Below are 16,951 nucleotides of genomic sequence, written 5' to 3'. Positions count from 1 at the left end.
TATTTGTGTGGTTAGGACTTTTTCAGCAGACTGGACCAGCGAGTGTTGAATGCGTACCTGAAGGCGTGTGATGACCTCACCGATATCTTACCTGAGGAGGAACAGCAGGGTCTACAGGAGTCAGTCAGGAGGTTGCACAAACAGTGGAAGGTCAGTCTGACTTGCAGATTCTCAGCCGCCTTCTCTCGTCAATATTTGTTCCACTTATTCCCTTTATTTTTCCCAGTTGGATGGTTTTCCACTTCCCAACCAAAACCCATCTCTCATTTTAAACTCTGAGGAAAGCGCTATCTGCCCTCTTCCACATACATGATCTCAGACATGCCTGCGATTGGCTAATTTTGCTATGATTGACAGGTCTACCCTGTCACAGTATGCCCCTCCTACTCAGGACTAATTTGCCCGCACAGAGCTCCCGATGATGGGTCACTTTTCTGTTGCGCCACACATGAACGAGTCACTTCTCCCCGAAACGTTAAAGGAGCGGTGTGTAATTTTTAGCGCCGTCCCTTTGAGACTAGAGTGACGATGTTAAGAGGAAATGAAACCGCTCTGCTACGGCGATGTATGTCTGATGAGTCGTCTTTTAAAAATTAAAATAAAAAAAGAGGCAGAGTTGTGAGCAGTCTGTGGGCGGAGCTAAGGCAGGAAAAACGGAATTAGGTCTAAAAACGATTTTAATTGTACAGCTTTAGGTATGTGAACACCTTATGTTATTAGCTCATCTGGTCATCAGGTTGATGAGCTTAGTGTCCGTCGTCCACAATTCAGTTAAATCATATCTCGTCCGTCAGTTCTACACGGATTTCCGTTGCGATTGTTTTGTTTGAAAGAACTCATCACTCTGGACAAAACTTGGTCGTTGTTTTGTCAAATTTTTTGTTAACGAGTTACAAATCAGGCCAAATGAACGAATTTTCCAGGCCTCTCACTAGAATTGTATCTCCTCTCTGATTTCTCATCGATGTTTTGGGTCGATCTTCCCATGAGGAACAAAATGTAGTCCTTTGCTGAGTTTCCTGTTGTAAACAATTTGTTTACAACTTTGTTTATTTGCAGTTAAATCGTGTCTCCTCCCTCCCTCAGTTCTCAATGGATTTCAGTTCTGATTGTTTTGTTTGAAAGAACTCGACCTTCTGTACAAAACTTGGTCACTGTATTGCCAATTTTCTGCTAACGAACTGCTAATTAGGTCACCTTAATGAGTTTTCGGACTTCTCATGAGAATTGTATCTCCTCTCTCATTTATGATGCAAATTCAGTTCTGATCGATGTTTTGGGCTGATCTTTCTTTCCTTGGGGAACATAATTTAGTCCTTTGTTGATTTTCCTGTTGTAAACAGTTTGTCGTGAAGGTTGCTCCTCTCTCACATCGTCACATTTCAGTTCTGTTTGATGTTTTGGTCGTCATGGTTGTCTTGATGGCAGGCCAGATGAGCGACTACGTCCTTGGCGTTCTGATATATCTTCTGATAAGAAAACATCGCCATGTTACTTACAACTTGCACACGTTTTTTGTTGTTGTTGTTAAATAGCAGCACACTTTTAAAGGAGAACTGAAGTCATTTTTAAACTTGCTTTATTTCTTAAAGTGATATTCAGTTACGTTTTCGGTTTTAGTAACCTTATATCGTGACTCATATTGGCAACTAATTGCAATTAAATATTATACTTATCGGCCTATTCGGTTTTTAGCCGTGCTGAATGTAGTTCGTTTGGTCCACGGCAGGCGTCGCTTATCCGCGCGATCTTCACGAGACTTGTGCGAGACTTCGAAACGTGAAGAAGTGTCAGCCAGGTGTCCGTGCCGCCATTTTGAAAACTGTTTTCCAAACTAAATATTGCACAAAAACGAGTTTAAATGACGATTACTGCCTACTTTTTTCTAACTTTCCTGTTTGCTATCAAAACAAACAAAACTTCCCACTTGATTACATCAGTGTGTGAAAGAGGGCACGCGCGTCTTTTGACAACCCCTGTGTCCGAAATCACTCCCTACTCACTATATAGGAGAACAATATATATATATATATATATATATATATATATATATATATATATATATATATATATATATATATATATAGTGAGGACGCCATTTTGTAGCGCTGTCCGAAACCTTAGTGAGGATTATTTACACCCTATATAGCGCAATCAAAGTATCCCACAGTGCATCACGAAAAGTACAACCCCGATTCCAAAAAAGTTGGGACAAAGTACAAATTGTAAATAAAAATGGAATGCAATGATGTGGAAGTTTCAAAATTCCATATTTTATTCAGAATAGAACATAGATGACATATCAAATGTTTAAACTGAGAAAATGTATCATTTAAAGAGAAAAATTAGGTGATTTTAAATTTCATGACAACAACACATCTCAAAAAAGTTGGGACAAGGCCATGTTTCCCACTGTGAGACATCCCCTTTTCTCTTTACAACAGTCTGTAAACGTCTGGGGACTGAGGAGACAAGCTGCTCAAGTTTAGGGATAGGAATGTTAACCCATTCTTGTCTAATGTAGGATTCTAGTTGCTCAACTGTCTTAGGTCTTTTTTGTCGTATCTTCCGTTTTATGATGCGCCAAATGTTTTCTATGGGTGAAAGATCTGGACTGCAGGCTGGCCAGTTCAGTACCCGGACCCTTCTTCTACGCAGCCATGATGCTGTAATTGATGCAGTATGTGGTTTGGCATTGTCATGTTGGAAAATGCAAGGTCTTCCCTGAAAGAGACGTCATCTGGATGGGAGCATATGTTGCTCTAGAACCTGCATATACCTTTCAGCATTGATGGTGTCTTTCCAGATGTGTAAGCTGCCCATGCCACACGCACTAATGCAACCCCATACCATCAGAGATGCAGGCTTCTGAACTGAGCGCTGATAACAACTTGGGTCGTCCTTCTCCTCTTTAGTCCGAATGACACGGCGTCCCTGATTTCCATAAAGAACTTCACATTTTGATTCGTCTGACCACAGAACAGTTTTCCACTTTGCCACAGTCCATTTTAAATGAGCCTTGGCCCAGAGAAGACGTCTGCGCTTCTGGATCATGTTTAGATACGGCTTCTTCTTTGAACTATAGAGTTTTAGCTGGCAACGGCGGATGGCACGGTGAATTGTGTTCACAGATGATGTTCTCTGGAAATATTCCTGAGCCCATTTTGTGATTTCCAATACAGAAGCATGCCTGTATGTGATGCAGTGGCGTCTAAGGGCCCGAAGATCACGGGCACCCAGTATGGTTTTCCGGCCTTGACCCTTACGCACAGAGATTCTTCCAGATTCTCTGAATCTTTTGATGATATTATGCACTGTAGATGATGAGATGTTCAAACTCTTTGCAATTTTACACTGTCGAACTCCTTTCTGATATTGCTCCGCTATTTGTCGGCGCAGAATTAGGGGGATTGGTGATCCTCTTCCCATCTTTACTTCTGAGAGCCGCTGCCACTCCAAGATGCTCTTTTTATACCCAGTCATGTTAATGACCTATTGCCAATTGGCCTAATGAGTTGCAATTTGGTCCTCCAGCTGTTCCTTTTTTGTACCTTTAACTTTTCCAGCCTCTTATTGCCCCTGTCCCAACTTTTTTGAGATGTGTTGCTGTCATGAAATTTCAAATGAGCCAATATTTGGCATGAAATTTCAAAATGTCTCACTTTCGACATTTGATATGTTGTCTGTGTTCTATTATGAATACAATATCAGTTTTTGAGATTTGTAAATTATTGCATTCCATTTTTATTTACAATTTGTACTTTGTCCCAACTTTTTTGCAATCGGGGTTGTAGTGTACAACGATGGTCACTAACCAAAGCAGTATATCCCATCATGCATTGCGGTTGCGCTGAAAAAAATCAAATTAAAAGTCTCAAATTTGATTTAATAAAAGGCAGCGGCAAAGAAGAAAGAAAGTATTCAGCCTTGATTTAAAAGAACTGAAAGCTGCAGGGACTTTCATTTTTTTTCATTTCATTATCTCTAGTCGCTTTATCCTGTTCTACAGGGTCGCAGGCAAGCTGGAGCCTATCCCAGCTGACTACGGGCGAAAGGCGGGGTACACCCTGGACAAGTCGCCAGGTCATCACAGGGCTGACACATAGACACAGACAACCATTCACACTCACATTCACACCTACGCTCAATTTAGAGTCACCAGTTAACCTAACCTGCATGTCTTTGGACTGTGGGGGAAACCGGAGCACCCGGAGGAAACCCACACGGACACGGGGAGAACATGCAAACTCCGCACAGAAAGGCCCTCGCCGGCCCCGGGGCTCGAACCCGGACCTTCTTGCTGTGAGGCGACAGCGCTAACCACTACACCACCGTGCCGCCCTGCAGGGTCAATACTGCATATTGATTAATGTGGGAAATGCGCTCAGTATAATATGGATTTATCACAAAAACACATGCATGTATTTATTATTTTGAAACCCACCAGCTGACTGATCTGGTATGTTTTAATTGTGCAACAGTAATGACATAATCACCAACACAATGGACTAGTGTCTGAAAGTGTTTTTTTTTTTTTTTTAACCAATGAGCTCACTATATAGTCCTCTATCTAGTAATTCCCTATATACAAGTGAGTGATTTTGGACACGGAACGTTGGCAGATGTCGGTGACTTTGATTTCCACTGTACGTTTTACTTCCGTCCTACGATGTCTCACACAGGTCTCAACGAATCTCGTTTACGGCCGTCGCTTTGACATACGGACTGATATATTACAGAGCATATTTCAAACACTCATAACTTGCTATAGCAGTGACAAAACAGCGATCAAAAATGCATTTGATATTTAATAAAATGAGAGAAATAGAATTTTGATAATAAAAAAATTTGCCTTCAGTTCTCCTTTAAATTGTTCGTCTTAGATTACGTGGCACGTCCACCATGCAAGACTCTCCGAACGAACTGTTACTATAGAAATGGTAATGTATTAGAACGAGTGCATTAAAACCTATAATACGTAGCTACGGTACGCTGCTGTCAAATCTGCTGTTATAGAAAATTAATCAACATCTTCCGACCAATCAGAACGACTGGAAGAACTTACAAGGTTCTTGTCTGTCTTGTGTTGACCAGGACATCCAGGCCGAAGCTCCGGCTCACCTGCTGAGGCTGAGAGTGATGGCAGAAAGGCGCTTGGTGATGACGTCACTGCAGGAGTGCAGGGCGGAGCTACAGCGAGAGGAGAAGATGCTCACCACAGCTGGCAGTGAGAGAGTGATCCGAGAACACAGGGTAACTGAAAGCACAGCAGAGGGAATGTCAAGAAAGATGATGTAAGAAATGAGGCTCTGTAGAGAACGCAGTCTATACTCGACGTGATTATATTTACTTTTGCACACACAGGCTTTTTTCAGAAACAAGAACCCCATTTCGACATGCGAGAGGAGGCTGAAGACGATGGAACAGCTCTGCAAGAAACTTCCCGAAAATGACCCAATGCAAAAAACCCTACTGGAGACCAGAGATCATGTATCAGAGGTCAAAGGTGAAGTGGAAAGTGCTCATGTAAGACTCCAGGAGCATCCAGACAAGTGGAACGAGTGGAACTGCAGGTGAGGACTGGAACGTGAAAACGTTATCCGGTGCCTGGAGATCAAACTCCTTTGTGAGATCGTTGTGAATTTGTTCTGTTTCAGGTTCGGGGAACTCTCAGCCTGGATCGCGTCCCAGCACAGAGATGGAGAGAGCGTTGCTGTGCAGGTGAGCTGATATAAGCCCAGAGAGAAGGATGGAAGGAGTCTCCAGAACTCCTAAGCGAGAACCGGAACGAACTTGTTTCACGGATGTTCCATGATATTAAACACATTAAATGTAAAAATAAATGGATGTGTAGTTGTTGGGGTTTTTTTAAAAATAATTTTTAAATTTTTATTTATTTTATATAATTTAGCATTTTACTTATTTTTTATTTTTTATTATAGTAATTTCATTATAATTTTTTTATTATGCTGTGATGTACGACAAGTAAAAATGTAGCATTTTTGGAAAAATTATACAAAAACGGTAGATTATTTCTGTAATATTTATAATGTTAAATAAATAATAAATATAATATTACTTGTGTATCGGATTACAAACCATTTGTTTAATCTTATTAAATTAATGATCAGCTTGTATAGTAAATATTTTCTCATTTAATTATCTAATTAAAATCATCTCATCTCATTATCTCTAGCCGCTTTATCCTGTTCTACAGGGTCGCAGGCAAGCTGGAGCCTATCCCAGCTGACTACGGGCGAAAGGCGGGGTACACCCTGGACAAATCGCCAGGTCATCACAGGGCTGACACATAGACACAGACAACCATTCACACTCACACCTACGAGGGGCGTTCAATAAGTAATGCCCCTGACCCACTTCCCATAGCAGTAGAGCAACGAAACTTGGCACAGTTATGAGTCTTTCTCTACATAGGAACCACCCAGAGTTATGCATTTCTCCCATCGTTTGATGCAGCTCTGGAGACCGTTTTTGTAGAACACCCCAGGTTGGTCCTCCAACCACGACATGGCTTTCCTTAAAAGTGAAGCATAATAGGCTCCTGTAATTGTGGTACCCTTTGCCAGGAAATCTGTCATCACTACTCCGTCCTGGTCCCAGAAGACTGTGAGCATGACCTTGCCAGCGGAGGGCTGCACCCTTGCCTTCTTTGGAGGTGGTGAGTCCAAGTGCTTCCACTGCATTGACTGGGCTTTGGTCTCTGGATCATAGTGATGGACCCAGGTTTCATCCTGTGTAATCAGTCTTTTGAAAAACTTTGACTCATCTTCTTGGCACATCTCCAAATTCATCCTCGAGCACTCGACGCATTCTCACTTCTGGAAAGGTGTGAGCAACCTGGGAATCCATCTGGCAGACACCTTATGCATATGCAAATGGTCATGAATGATAGTTTCCACAGACCCTGTACTAATCTTGACCTCTTGGGCTATTTGGCGAATAGTAATGCGCCGATCTTCCAAAATGGCAGCCTCAACTTGATGGACAGATGCCTCGTCAATGGCAGAAGGGGGGCGACCAGGTCTGGCAGCTGTTTCCACAGACTTCCGGCCATGTTTGAATTCATGATGCCAGCGTTTTACAAGGTCATATGATGGGGCATTATCACCATAAGTTTCTTTCATTTCATCAAAAGTCTCCTGTGGTGTGCGTCCTTTCAAATACAAAAACCTGATCACTGCGCGACACTCAACAGGCTCCATTTCACACCTGACTCAGTTCAAACACGTGTAAATCAGAAACCACAATTAGTTCAGAGCTGTAATTTGCCACATAACCCATAGAGATATAAATCATTGCACATGCAAAATTTCAGCTAGATCAGACAACTGGAAGTGGGTCAGGGGCATTACTTATTGAACGCCCCTCGTACGGTCAATTTAGAGTCACCAGTCATCGTAACCTAACCTGCACGTCTTTGGACTGTGGGGGAAACCGGAGCACCCGGAGGAAACCCATGCGGACACGGGGAGAACATGCAAACTCCACACAGAAAGGCCCTCGCCGGCCACGGGGCTCGAACCCAGGACCTTCTTGCTGTGAGGCGACAGCGCTAACCACTACACCACCATGCCACCCCTTAATTAAAATCAATAAATATCTAATAAACCATTTCCTGATTTAATAAATATTTAATTAATAAACCTTATTAATAATTTATTCCGAAGCCTTAATATTGTTACACAGAACGAACAAAAATGTGGTCGTTGTCATTTCGAAGCACTAATTTTGTGGTGCAGGTGTTGAATTTGTGTGTGTGTGTATGCAGCGTGAGGTGAAGAGATCTCAGGAAGACACTTTGTCCTGGCTCACGGTTCGTCTGGAGGTGCTGGAGGATCTGAGCACCGATGCTGAAGCTGCGACACGGAGAACAGCTCTGGACGAGCTCGGGCACACCCTCACCACCCTGCTGTCATCTCTTGATGAAGTAAGAACAACAGAACTGTGTGAAGAGTTCAAGTCTGTGACTTCGGATCCCAAAAACGAACAGTTACTCCTTCCTTCTTTCAGCGAGACAATGCCAAACTGCTTTCTGGACACATTAAAACTGCATGGCTCTGTAGTAAAAGAGTCCAGGTGCTAAACTGGCCTGCTGCAGTCCAGACCTGTCTCCTATTTAAAACATTTGACGCATTATGAAGCGCAAAATATGACAAAGGAGACTCCGAACTGTTGAGCAACTGAAACTGTATATCAGGCAAGAACGGGACAACAGTTCCCTTTCAAAACTACAATTGGTCTCCTCATTTCCCAAACGTTTATGTGATGCAATATAGTGGTAAACACGCCCCGTCGTAACTTTTCTGAAACGTGTTGCTGACATCAAATTCAAAATGAGCATATATTTTTCAAAAAGCAATAAAATTTCTCAGTTTCAATATGTGACATGCTGTCTTTGTACTATTTTCAGTGATTTCCATGATTTGCAAATTATCGCATTCTGTTTTTATTTACAGCTTACGTAGCGTCCCAACTTTTTTGGAATTGGGGTCGCGTAACGTAAAGAAGAACAGGAACTAACTTGTTTCCTGGACGTGTGAGCTGAAACCTGATTAGTTGGGAGATAAAAAGCGTTCAGCATCACTCTGGAGTTAAATGACAGGATCTGATTGGATATCGTCGCAGTTGACGTTGATAATTGGTTTTAACCCTGCCCCCGTTTTTTACACTCACGTCAAGTTACTGTGTGTAAAACGATGTCCAGTGGAGTCATGTGACTAATTTTTAAGTTTCCTTTATGATCACAGAAACAGGATAGTAGTAGCGCATACCACAGACAGGATTATTCTGGAGTGCATGGATATTTGAACAGGTGTGTGTATGAGCACCATCTCTCTCTCTTTCTTTTTCTCTCTCTCTTTCTGTGTGCCAAGGCGATGTCTCTAGATGGGAACAGTGAGAGAGGAGAGGAGGACGAGGACGTGCTTCAAACGCAGGAACACAGCCGAATCCTGAATGCAGAGAGTGTCACGGAGGCCAGGCAGCTGCTTCTCATTCACCAGGTGACCTCAAGGCCATGATTTTTTTTATCCAGAACCCGAAACCTTTTCCAAAAACCATCAATCAAAAGTAATATAAATAATGAACGAACCGCATAAACAGAAAAGCTAATATAAATAATAAATGGACAGAACGCATGAATTAACCTATCATCAGAAATGTGTATAAATAATACATGGATGCATCTACTTTATTTTAATGCGCTTTATTTATTTAATTTTTTCCCCCTTCGAACAGCAAAAGCTGAAATCCCAGCAGAAGAGAAAAGGATATATGTGTGAAGCATCATTTCACGGTGAGGAGAGTAGCGAAGACTGCAGTCGGGCAGCACAAGAGAAACGTCTACAGGTGATTCAGTGCTGTGCAGGTTTAGGAAAATAATCAGTGACGGTGTGGTGTCGGGAAGCAGAGAAGTAGAACTATTGTACCGATGTTTTATTCCTGTTACACCACAGCAAATTCCATGTATTTTTTTTTTAAACATATACAGCAAAAGTATTCATCCCCCTTGGTGTTTGTCCTGTTTTGTCGCATTACAAGCTGGAATTAAAATGGATTTTTGAAGGGTTAGCACCATTTGATGTACACAACATGCCGACCACTTTAAAGGTGCACATTGCTTTTTTTTTAAATTGTGACACAAACAATAATTAAGATGAAAAAAACAGAAATCTGGAGTGTTTAAGTTAGATGGATTGCATTTGTGTACAGCAATCTTCAAGTTATGCCACAGATTCTTAATTGGATTGAGGTCTGGGCTTTGACTCGGCCATTCCAAGGCATTTAAATATGTTTCCCTATAAACCACTCCAGTGTAGCTTTAGCAGTATGTTTAGGGTCATTGTCCTGCTGGAACATGAACCTTCATCCCAGTCTCAAACCTCTGGCTGACTCAAACAGGTTTTGTCCTGTATTTAGTGCCATCCATCTTTCCTTCAGTCCTGACCAGCTTTCCTGTCCCTGCAGATGAAAAACATCCCCACAGCATGATGCTGCCACCACCATGCTTCACTGTAGGAATGGTGTTCTCAGGGTGTTGGGTTTGTGCCACACGTGGCGTTTCCCATGATGGCCGAAAAGATCAATTTTTGTCTCATTTGACCAGAGAATAATCTTCTATGTGTTTGGGGAGTCTGCCACATGCTGTTGGGTAAACTCCAAACGTGATTTTTTAAGCAATTACTTTTTTCTGGCCACTCTTCCATAAAGCCCCACCCACTCTGTGGAGTGATATTTTTATAACCCAACCCTGAGCTATACTTCTCCACAACTTTGTCTCTGACCTGTTTGGAGGCTCCTTGGTTTTCATGTTGCTCGCTTGGGCTACGTTCACACTGCAGGCTGAAGTGACTCAAATCCGATCTTTTCGCCCATATGTGACCTGTATCCGATCTTTTATTGACAATATGAACGACACAGATCCGATTTTTTCAAATCCGACCCAGGCCGTTTGGATATGTGGTCCTAATTCCGATTCCTATCCGCTCTTTTCATATGCGACTTCAGTCTGAACCGCCAGGTCGCATTCATCCGACTTACACGTCATCAACAAGCCACAAATGTCACTATTCTGCACTGAAGTAGGCGGCGGGTCTCTCAAAAAAAGTTACAACAACATGGCGCATAATCACGGGCACAGATAGAGGGGGGGACTCGTCCCACCCAGATTTAAATTCACCTCGTTCGGTCCCCCCCACTTATAGGGAGGAAAAAACGTCTATGCTGTCTTTCTTTGCATAAGGCAAACCTCACGGAAAAATCAAAAGACTAATTACCATTCGGTTTATTGAGGTGCACGGCAGTGTATACATAGTTGCAACAACTCACATAAAACAAAACAAAGACTGATATTCGGTTGGTTGAGCTGCGCAGACTGCACAGGTTGCGAGCTCGAGCTTGGTTGCTATGGTTACTAACAACAAGTTTGACAGGCATATCGGGGTTGGGGTTGGTTTGCTGGCAGCTTTGTCCCCCCCAGTTTTTTGTCCCTCCCAGTTCAAAAAACGTATCTGCGCCCCTGCGCATGACATCAATGCGAGGGACGCTTCGGGCTGTGAAGGTTCTGAATCTTCTCAATGGAAGGACGCAGAGGTTAGGGAGCTGATTTCCATTTGGAGGGATGCAGCTATTCAAGCTAGATTGGATGGGTCATACCGCAACCGGGCGGTTTTACTTCCGTAAACACTGGCCATGCTCACTGCGTGTGACATCGTCGTATCCTGCAGTGCGCATGCGGAACACTTTTAGGTCGCTTTTCGTTCATACTGAGGATCACATACAAGTCGCATATATTTGTTAATGTGAACGACCTCACAAAAAAATCGGATTTCACAAAAAAATCGGAATTGAGCATTAAGCCTTGCAGTGTGAACGTAGCGTTAGTCGTGTTGCAGAGTCAGGGTCCTTCCAGATTTATACAGACAGATCATGTGACACTTTGATTGCACATGGGTGGATCTTAAGCAACTAATTATGTGACTTATGAAGTGAATTGGTTGGACCAGCTCTTATTTAGGGGTTTCATCCAAAAGGCGTGAATACTTATGCACACTCCTGATTTCTGTTTTTTCATCTTAATTATTGTTTGTGTCACAATTAAAAAAAAAAATTCACCTTTAAAGCTGTCGGCATGTTGTGTAAATCAAATGGTCCTAACCGTCCAAAAATCCATTTTAATTCCAGCTTGTAATGCGACAAAACAGGACAAACACCAAGGGGGATGAATACTTTTGCAAGGCACTGTACACTCACCGGCCACTTTAATAGGAACTTGTTCTTGATTCTTGCTTTTCTGCTCACCACGGTTGCAAAGAGTGATTACATGAGCTGCTATATCCTTCCCGGCGAAAAAGGCTCGAACCAGTCTGTCCGTTGTCTGATCTCTGAGCTCTCTTATCGACAAGGCGTTTGTTTCCACTCACTCAACTCAATGTTTTTTTGTTTTCCGCACCATTCTGTCTGTGTAAACTCTAGAGACTGTTGTGTGTGAAAACATCAGGAGATCAACGGTTTCTGAAACACTCGAACCAACTCAAACCGACACCCATGCTAGAGGTCTGCGCGGGACAGAATTTTCAGTCCCGCTCCCGCCCGCTCCCACATTGTGCAGTCCCGCTCCCGCAAAGAATTATGATTTTCAGTCCCGCTCTCACCCGTGCCTGCCATATTTTGTCCCGCTCCCGCCCACAAATCCCGCATGATGCAGACGTTCGCGTTATTTCTCACGAAAGTTCTTTGGCTTGGGGAATTAAACATGCTGAGCTTAGCTGAGCTCTCCACTGACCGATCCTTCACCTAGCGCACGTAGCGAGGGTGCGCGTTGCCAGGCGGCATGCGCAGCTGAGGCTTTACAGAGATACCCAACACACCTACCAAAATCTACAGTGGATATTAAGAATATTGTACATTGCACATAGCTTATATGTCACTCCTCACATTTACATTCTAGGAAATACAAGTAGGCCTATAAGAAATTAATATAATTTAAAGACACAGCGTGATGGTGCCCCGCCCCCTACTTTGAGTGGATTTGAGCGGAAAGGAATCGGAAACGTACGCAAGATTAGACCACATCCGCAAATTTAGGCATCTTAAAATGTTTTTATTAATGCCAAATAAAATATCCAGCACAAATTATATATGATAGACCTAAATTAATAATTTATAAATTTTATTTTAAACACGTTTTTAGTTAGCGGGACTGCAGCTTATCACCTCTCCCGCTCCCGCTCCCGCATTGTGCACTCCCCCTCCCTCCCACGCCCGCAATGAGCTTTCAGAATTTGTCCTGCGCCGCACTGCTTTGCATCGGGTCCCGCGGGACTCCCGCGGGAGTGCAGGGCTCTAACCCATGCCACAGTGAAAGAAAGTCACACTTCACTGTGAGATCACAATTTTTCCCATTCTGATGTGCGAACATTAATTAGCTGAAGCTCTTGATTTGTATCTGCGTGATTTGATGCATCGTGCTGCTGTCAAGCGATCAGCTGATTAGAGAACCGCATCAAACAAAATAGCAGGTGGATGGATGAGTGTTCTTAATAAAGTGGCCTCTGAGCGTATAAATGTTGTGGAACATCCGCAAAACAAGTCAGTTTCCCAGTTACAAAGCCCTGACACTGGAGGCTCCTTCCAAATCCAACATCCGCTGTGTTAAGAGTCCACGTGAATGAGCTGTTACTATAGCAACGAGAACGTATTCGAGCAACAGTATATAACAAGCCTACGATTTGTAGGCTTTAAGGTCAGAGCTGCTGTTAAAGAAAATTAATCACGACCTTCTGACCAATCAGAATCCAGAACTCACCACGCTGTCGTGTCGATGTTTATAAACAGTCTTGTGGTATTATTAGTTATAAATTGTATGCAGTTTGATGGTATGTTTGACTCATATTTGTGTGTGTGTTTAGGCCACTGTGAGCGCATGGCAGGAGTTTGATCTGGACCGAGAGGCCGTGTGGCAGTTTGTATGCAGGGCGACTCCTGTCCTGGAGAGAGAGTTTATCTTCAGCAGCCTGGAAGACCTCACGAATCAACTCGATTACGCTCGCGTAAGACTGAAACCTGCACTGTTCGAACATTTAAAACAATCCCATCGAAGATTGTTGACCCAAGATACCTTTCTATAACACAATGATACTGTCTCTTTCTGTTCTGGATGACAAATATCCGTATCTGGATTGTAGGTGTGGCTTAAATTTCTTTTTTTTTCATTATTATTAATTTTTTTTTTCGTGGTCCAAATCCTGCGCTCTGATTGGCTGGTGAGCGCTACGATATGGACCCCGGTTACGGACCTTTGGCGACTCGCTCGTTCACAACAGTAACAAACATAGTAGCATTTTTTGTCAACATTTATCTTTTTTTATAAGATTTATTTATAAGATTATCAAAAATCTTATAAATTTTTGCCAGCATTTCTCAGGAGAATAGCATTAATTTTACAGCATGGATAGCGATAACGACAGTGTTCACAGCGAAAGCGAGTTTTACTACCCTGAGGAAGAAGAAATAAAAGAAAACATTTCAGGAGAAAGCTAAAAACCTCTAACTTGCTAACGCCGAGCAAAAACATGGCTGAATCCTGAATGACTCCTATTTGTATAAATAGGGGATGATATAGGCGGTAAAATGTTTTTTTTTTCCTGCCATGGAAGTGCACTTGTATACCGAGGAGGAAGCCATTTGCATTACAGCCATGAATGAGGATTCAAAATGGCGGCTCGGCTCGGTTTTCCATACATGTCAACCTATACGGAATGTCCGTATTTTATACGGATTTGATTCAATAAACGTAGTATACGGGCGTATAAATAAAGTTATACGGATTCTTTAAAAAAACTTCAATATTTATTTAGAGCTATAATCAATTCCCATGATGATAAAAGAGCGCATAACATTTACAAACGTACTGTACACCACAGCCAGCCAATAAAGAGTCTTATGAAATCGCGCGTTATCTTGTGGTAGCGAGACTTCGTTCCACTTTTGATCATGCGCACACCGCATTGCGAGAATCCCGCCAACCGTGAAGTCATAGACATATAAACATAGACGCCGCCTTCTGCGTAGAATCATACGTCATCCTCGCCGCCATATTGGATGTGGCAAAGTGGAGATTCTTCAGCCGTCTCTGGTATAGCGTCTAGACGGTAGCCGAGAATAAAGATGCCTCATTCATGTGCTGCGTTTAACTGTACCAACAGGTTTACCGTCCAAACGAGATCACATGGGATTACCTTTCACAGGTGAGACTGGAAAAATACTTTTCATTGTATTTGGTCATTATAACGTAATTTTACGAACAGATTTTCCTGACTTTGTGGCTAATATGAAGTCTCGTGCATAATAGCCGCTCGGTGAAACCTGTCTCCAAACAACGAAGTATTTCCTTCGTAACTACGCTGATAACACTTTGTGTTTTTGTTAGGGTTGTCAAACGATTAAAAAAATTAATCGTGATTAATCTCAGAATTTCATATAGTTAATCGCGATTAATCGCATTTTTCTAAATCTATGTAAATGAATAAGGCTTTTAAAGTGAAATGTTACAATTAAAATGGTGAACACATTTTATGCTAAAAGTACTTGTTAAAAACTGCTGGGACAAGAGAAAATGGTAAGGGAGTTTATTCACTCACATACTAGGCAGTACTGAACATACAAAACACAAAATTGGATTTTGTGATGGATTAGGGAGCTGTAGTCTCAAATATAAAACATGTAGTCACATACTACTGTGTCTCAGTTCAGACATGTGTGACAAAAGAAAATAAAAATGAAATAAAACTTCAATTGTGCTGGAGTCGTATTCAGTCACAGCCTATAGGACTTCACAGTGCTGTGCAAACAAAAATAAATTGCAGTTGGACTTCAATAAAGACATTTAGTGTCATATCACAGTGCTACAGCATACTGAAATCTCACTTTGCAAAAGTATAAGTGCATACCAAAACCAACTCAATCACCATAGACATATAAACATAGACGCCGCATTGAGCTGGTGGCCCGTTGCTGGGATACGTCAGAGTGTCCGCCATATTAGATGTGGCAAATCTTCCCCGTAAACCAATGCAAGTAAATGGACTGAACTTCATAAAACCCCTTTCTACAATAATATTTAACTCGATGCCTTTTATTCACCCATTAAGACACACACGTACACTGAGTGCAGAATTATTAGGCAAGTTGTATTTTTGAGGATTAGTTTTATTACTGAACAACAACTATGTTCTCAATCAACCAAAAAGACTCATAAATATCAAAGCTGAATATGTATGGAAGTTAGAGTGGGGCGTTTTTAGTTTTGGCCATTTTAGGAGAATATGTATGTGTTCAGGTAACTTTCACTGTGCAGAATTATTAGGCAACTTAATAAAAACCAAATATGTAGCCATTTCACTTATTTATTTTCACCAGGTACACTGATATGACAACTCCAGATTTGCAAATAAACATATCTGACATTCAAACACAAAACAAAAACAAATCAGTGACCAATATAGCCACCCTTCTTCATGAGGACACTCAAAAGCCTTCCATCCATAGATTCTGTCAATTTCTTTATCTGTTCACGACCAACATTGTGTGCAGCAGCAACCACGGCCTCCCAGACGCTGTTCAGAGAGGTGTACTGTTTTCCCTCTTTGTAGACCTCACGTTTTATAATGGACCACAGGTTCTCTATGGGGTTTAGGTCAAGTGAACAAGGGGGCCATGTCATTATTTTTTCACCTTTCAGACCTTTACTGGCTAGCCACGCAGTGGAGTATTTGGACGCATGAGATGGAGCGTTATCCTGCATGAAAATCATGTTCTTCTTGAAAGATGCTGACTTTTTCCTATACCACTGCTTGAAGAAGGTTTATTCCAGGAACTGGCAGTAGGTCTGGGAGTTGAGTTTGAGTCCATCCTCAACTCGAAAAGGTCCAACAAGCTCGTCTTTGATGATACCAGCCCATAGCAGTACTCCACCTCCACCTTGCTGGCGTCCGAGTCGGAGTAGAGCTCTGTGCCCATTACTGATCCAGCCACAGGCCCATCCATCTGGCCCATCAAGAGTCGCTCTCATCTCATCAGACCACAGCACCTTAGAAAAATCAGTCTTAAGATATTTCTTGGCCCAGTCTTGACGTTTTATCTTGTGTGCCTTACTCAGTGGTGGTCGTTTTTCAGCCTTCCTTACCTTGGCCATGTCCCTCAGTATTGCATACCTTGTACTCTTTGACACTCCAGGAATGTTGCAACTCTGGAATATGGCAGAACTGGATGCTAATGGCTGCTTGTTAGCTTCACGCTTGATTTTCCGCAGATCATGTGCAGTTATTTTGCGCCTTTTTTTTTCCCCACATGCTTCTTTCGACCCTGTTGACTATTTGCAATGAAACGCTTGATTGTTCGGTGATCACGTTTCAACCTCTTCGCAATTTCA

The 16,951-nt window shown here is 42.2% G+C and overlaps 1 protein-coding gene across 1 annotated transcript in view; it reads left to right on the top strand.

Moving 5' to 3' along the window:
- syne1a (spectrin repeat containing, nuclear envelope 1a) overlaps positions 1-16,951 on the top strand; it is a 491,960-nt gene that overhangs the window by 130,488 nt on the left and 344,521 nt on the right. The window contains 8 exon segments of the mRNA XM_060915606.1: positions 16-150; positions 5,095-5,253; positions 5,365-5,573; positions 5,658-5,721; positions 7,790-7,948; positions 8,895-9,023; positions 9,259-9,369; positions 13,431-13,571. Coding sequence (XP_060771589.1) covers positions 16-150; positions 5,095-5,253; positions 5,365-5,573; positions 5,658-5,721; positions 7,790-7,948; positions 8,895-9,023; positions 9,259-9,369; positions 13,431-13,571 — 1,107 coding nt within the window.

This window comes from Neoarius graeffei, chromosome 3 (genome assembly GCF_027579695.1).
Source record: "Neoarius graeffei isolate fNeoGra1 chromosome 3, fNeoGra1.pri, whole genome shotgun sequence".
NCBI classification, from domain to species: domain Eukaryota; kingdom Metazoa; phylum Chordata; class Actinopteri; order Siluriformes; family Ariidae; genus Neoarius; species Neoarius graeffei.
Note: the sequence above shows the minus strand (reverse complement) of the source record. Positions and strands in the feature narration are given on the sequence as shown.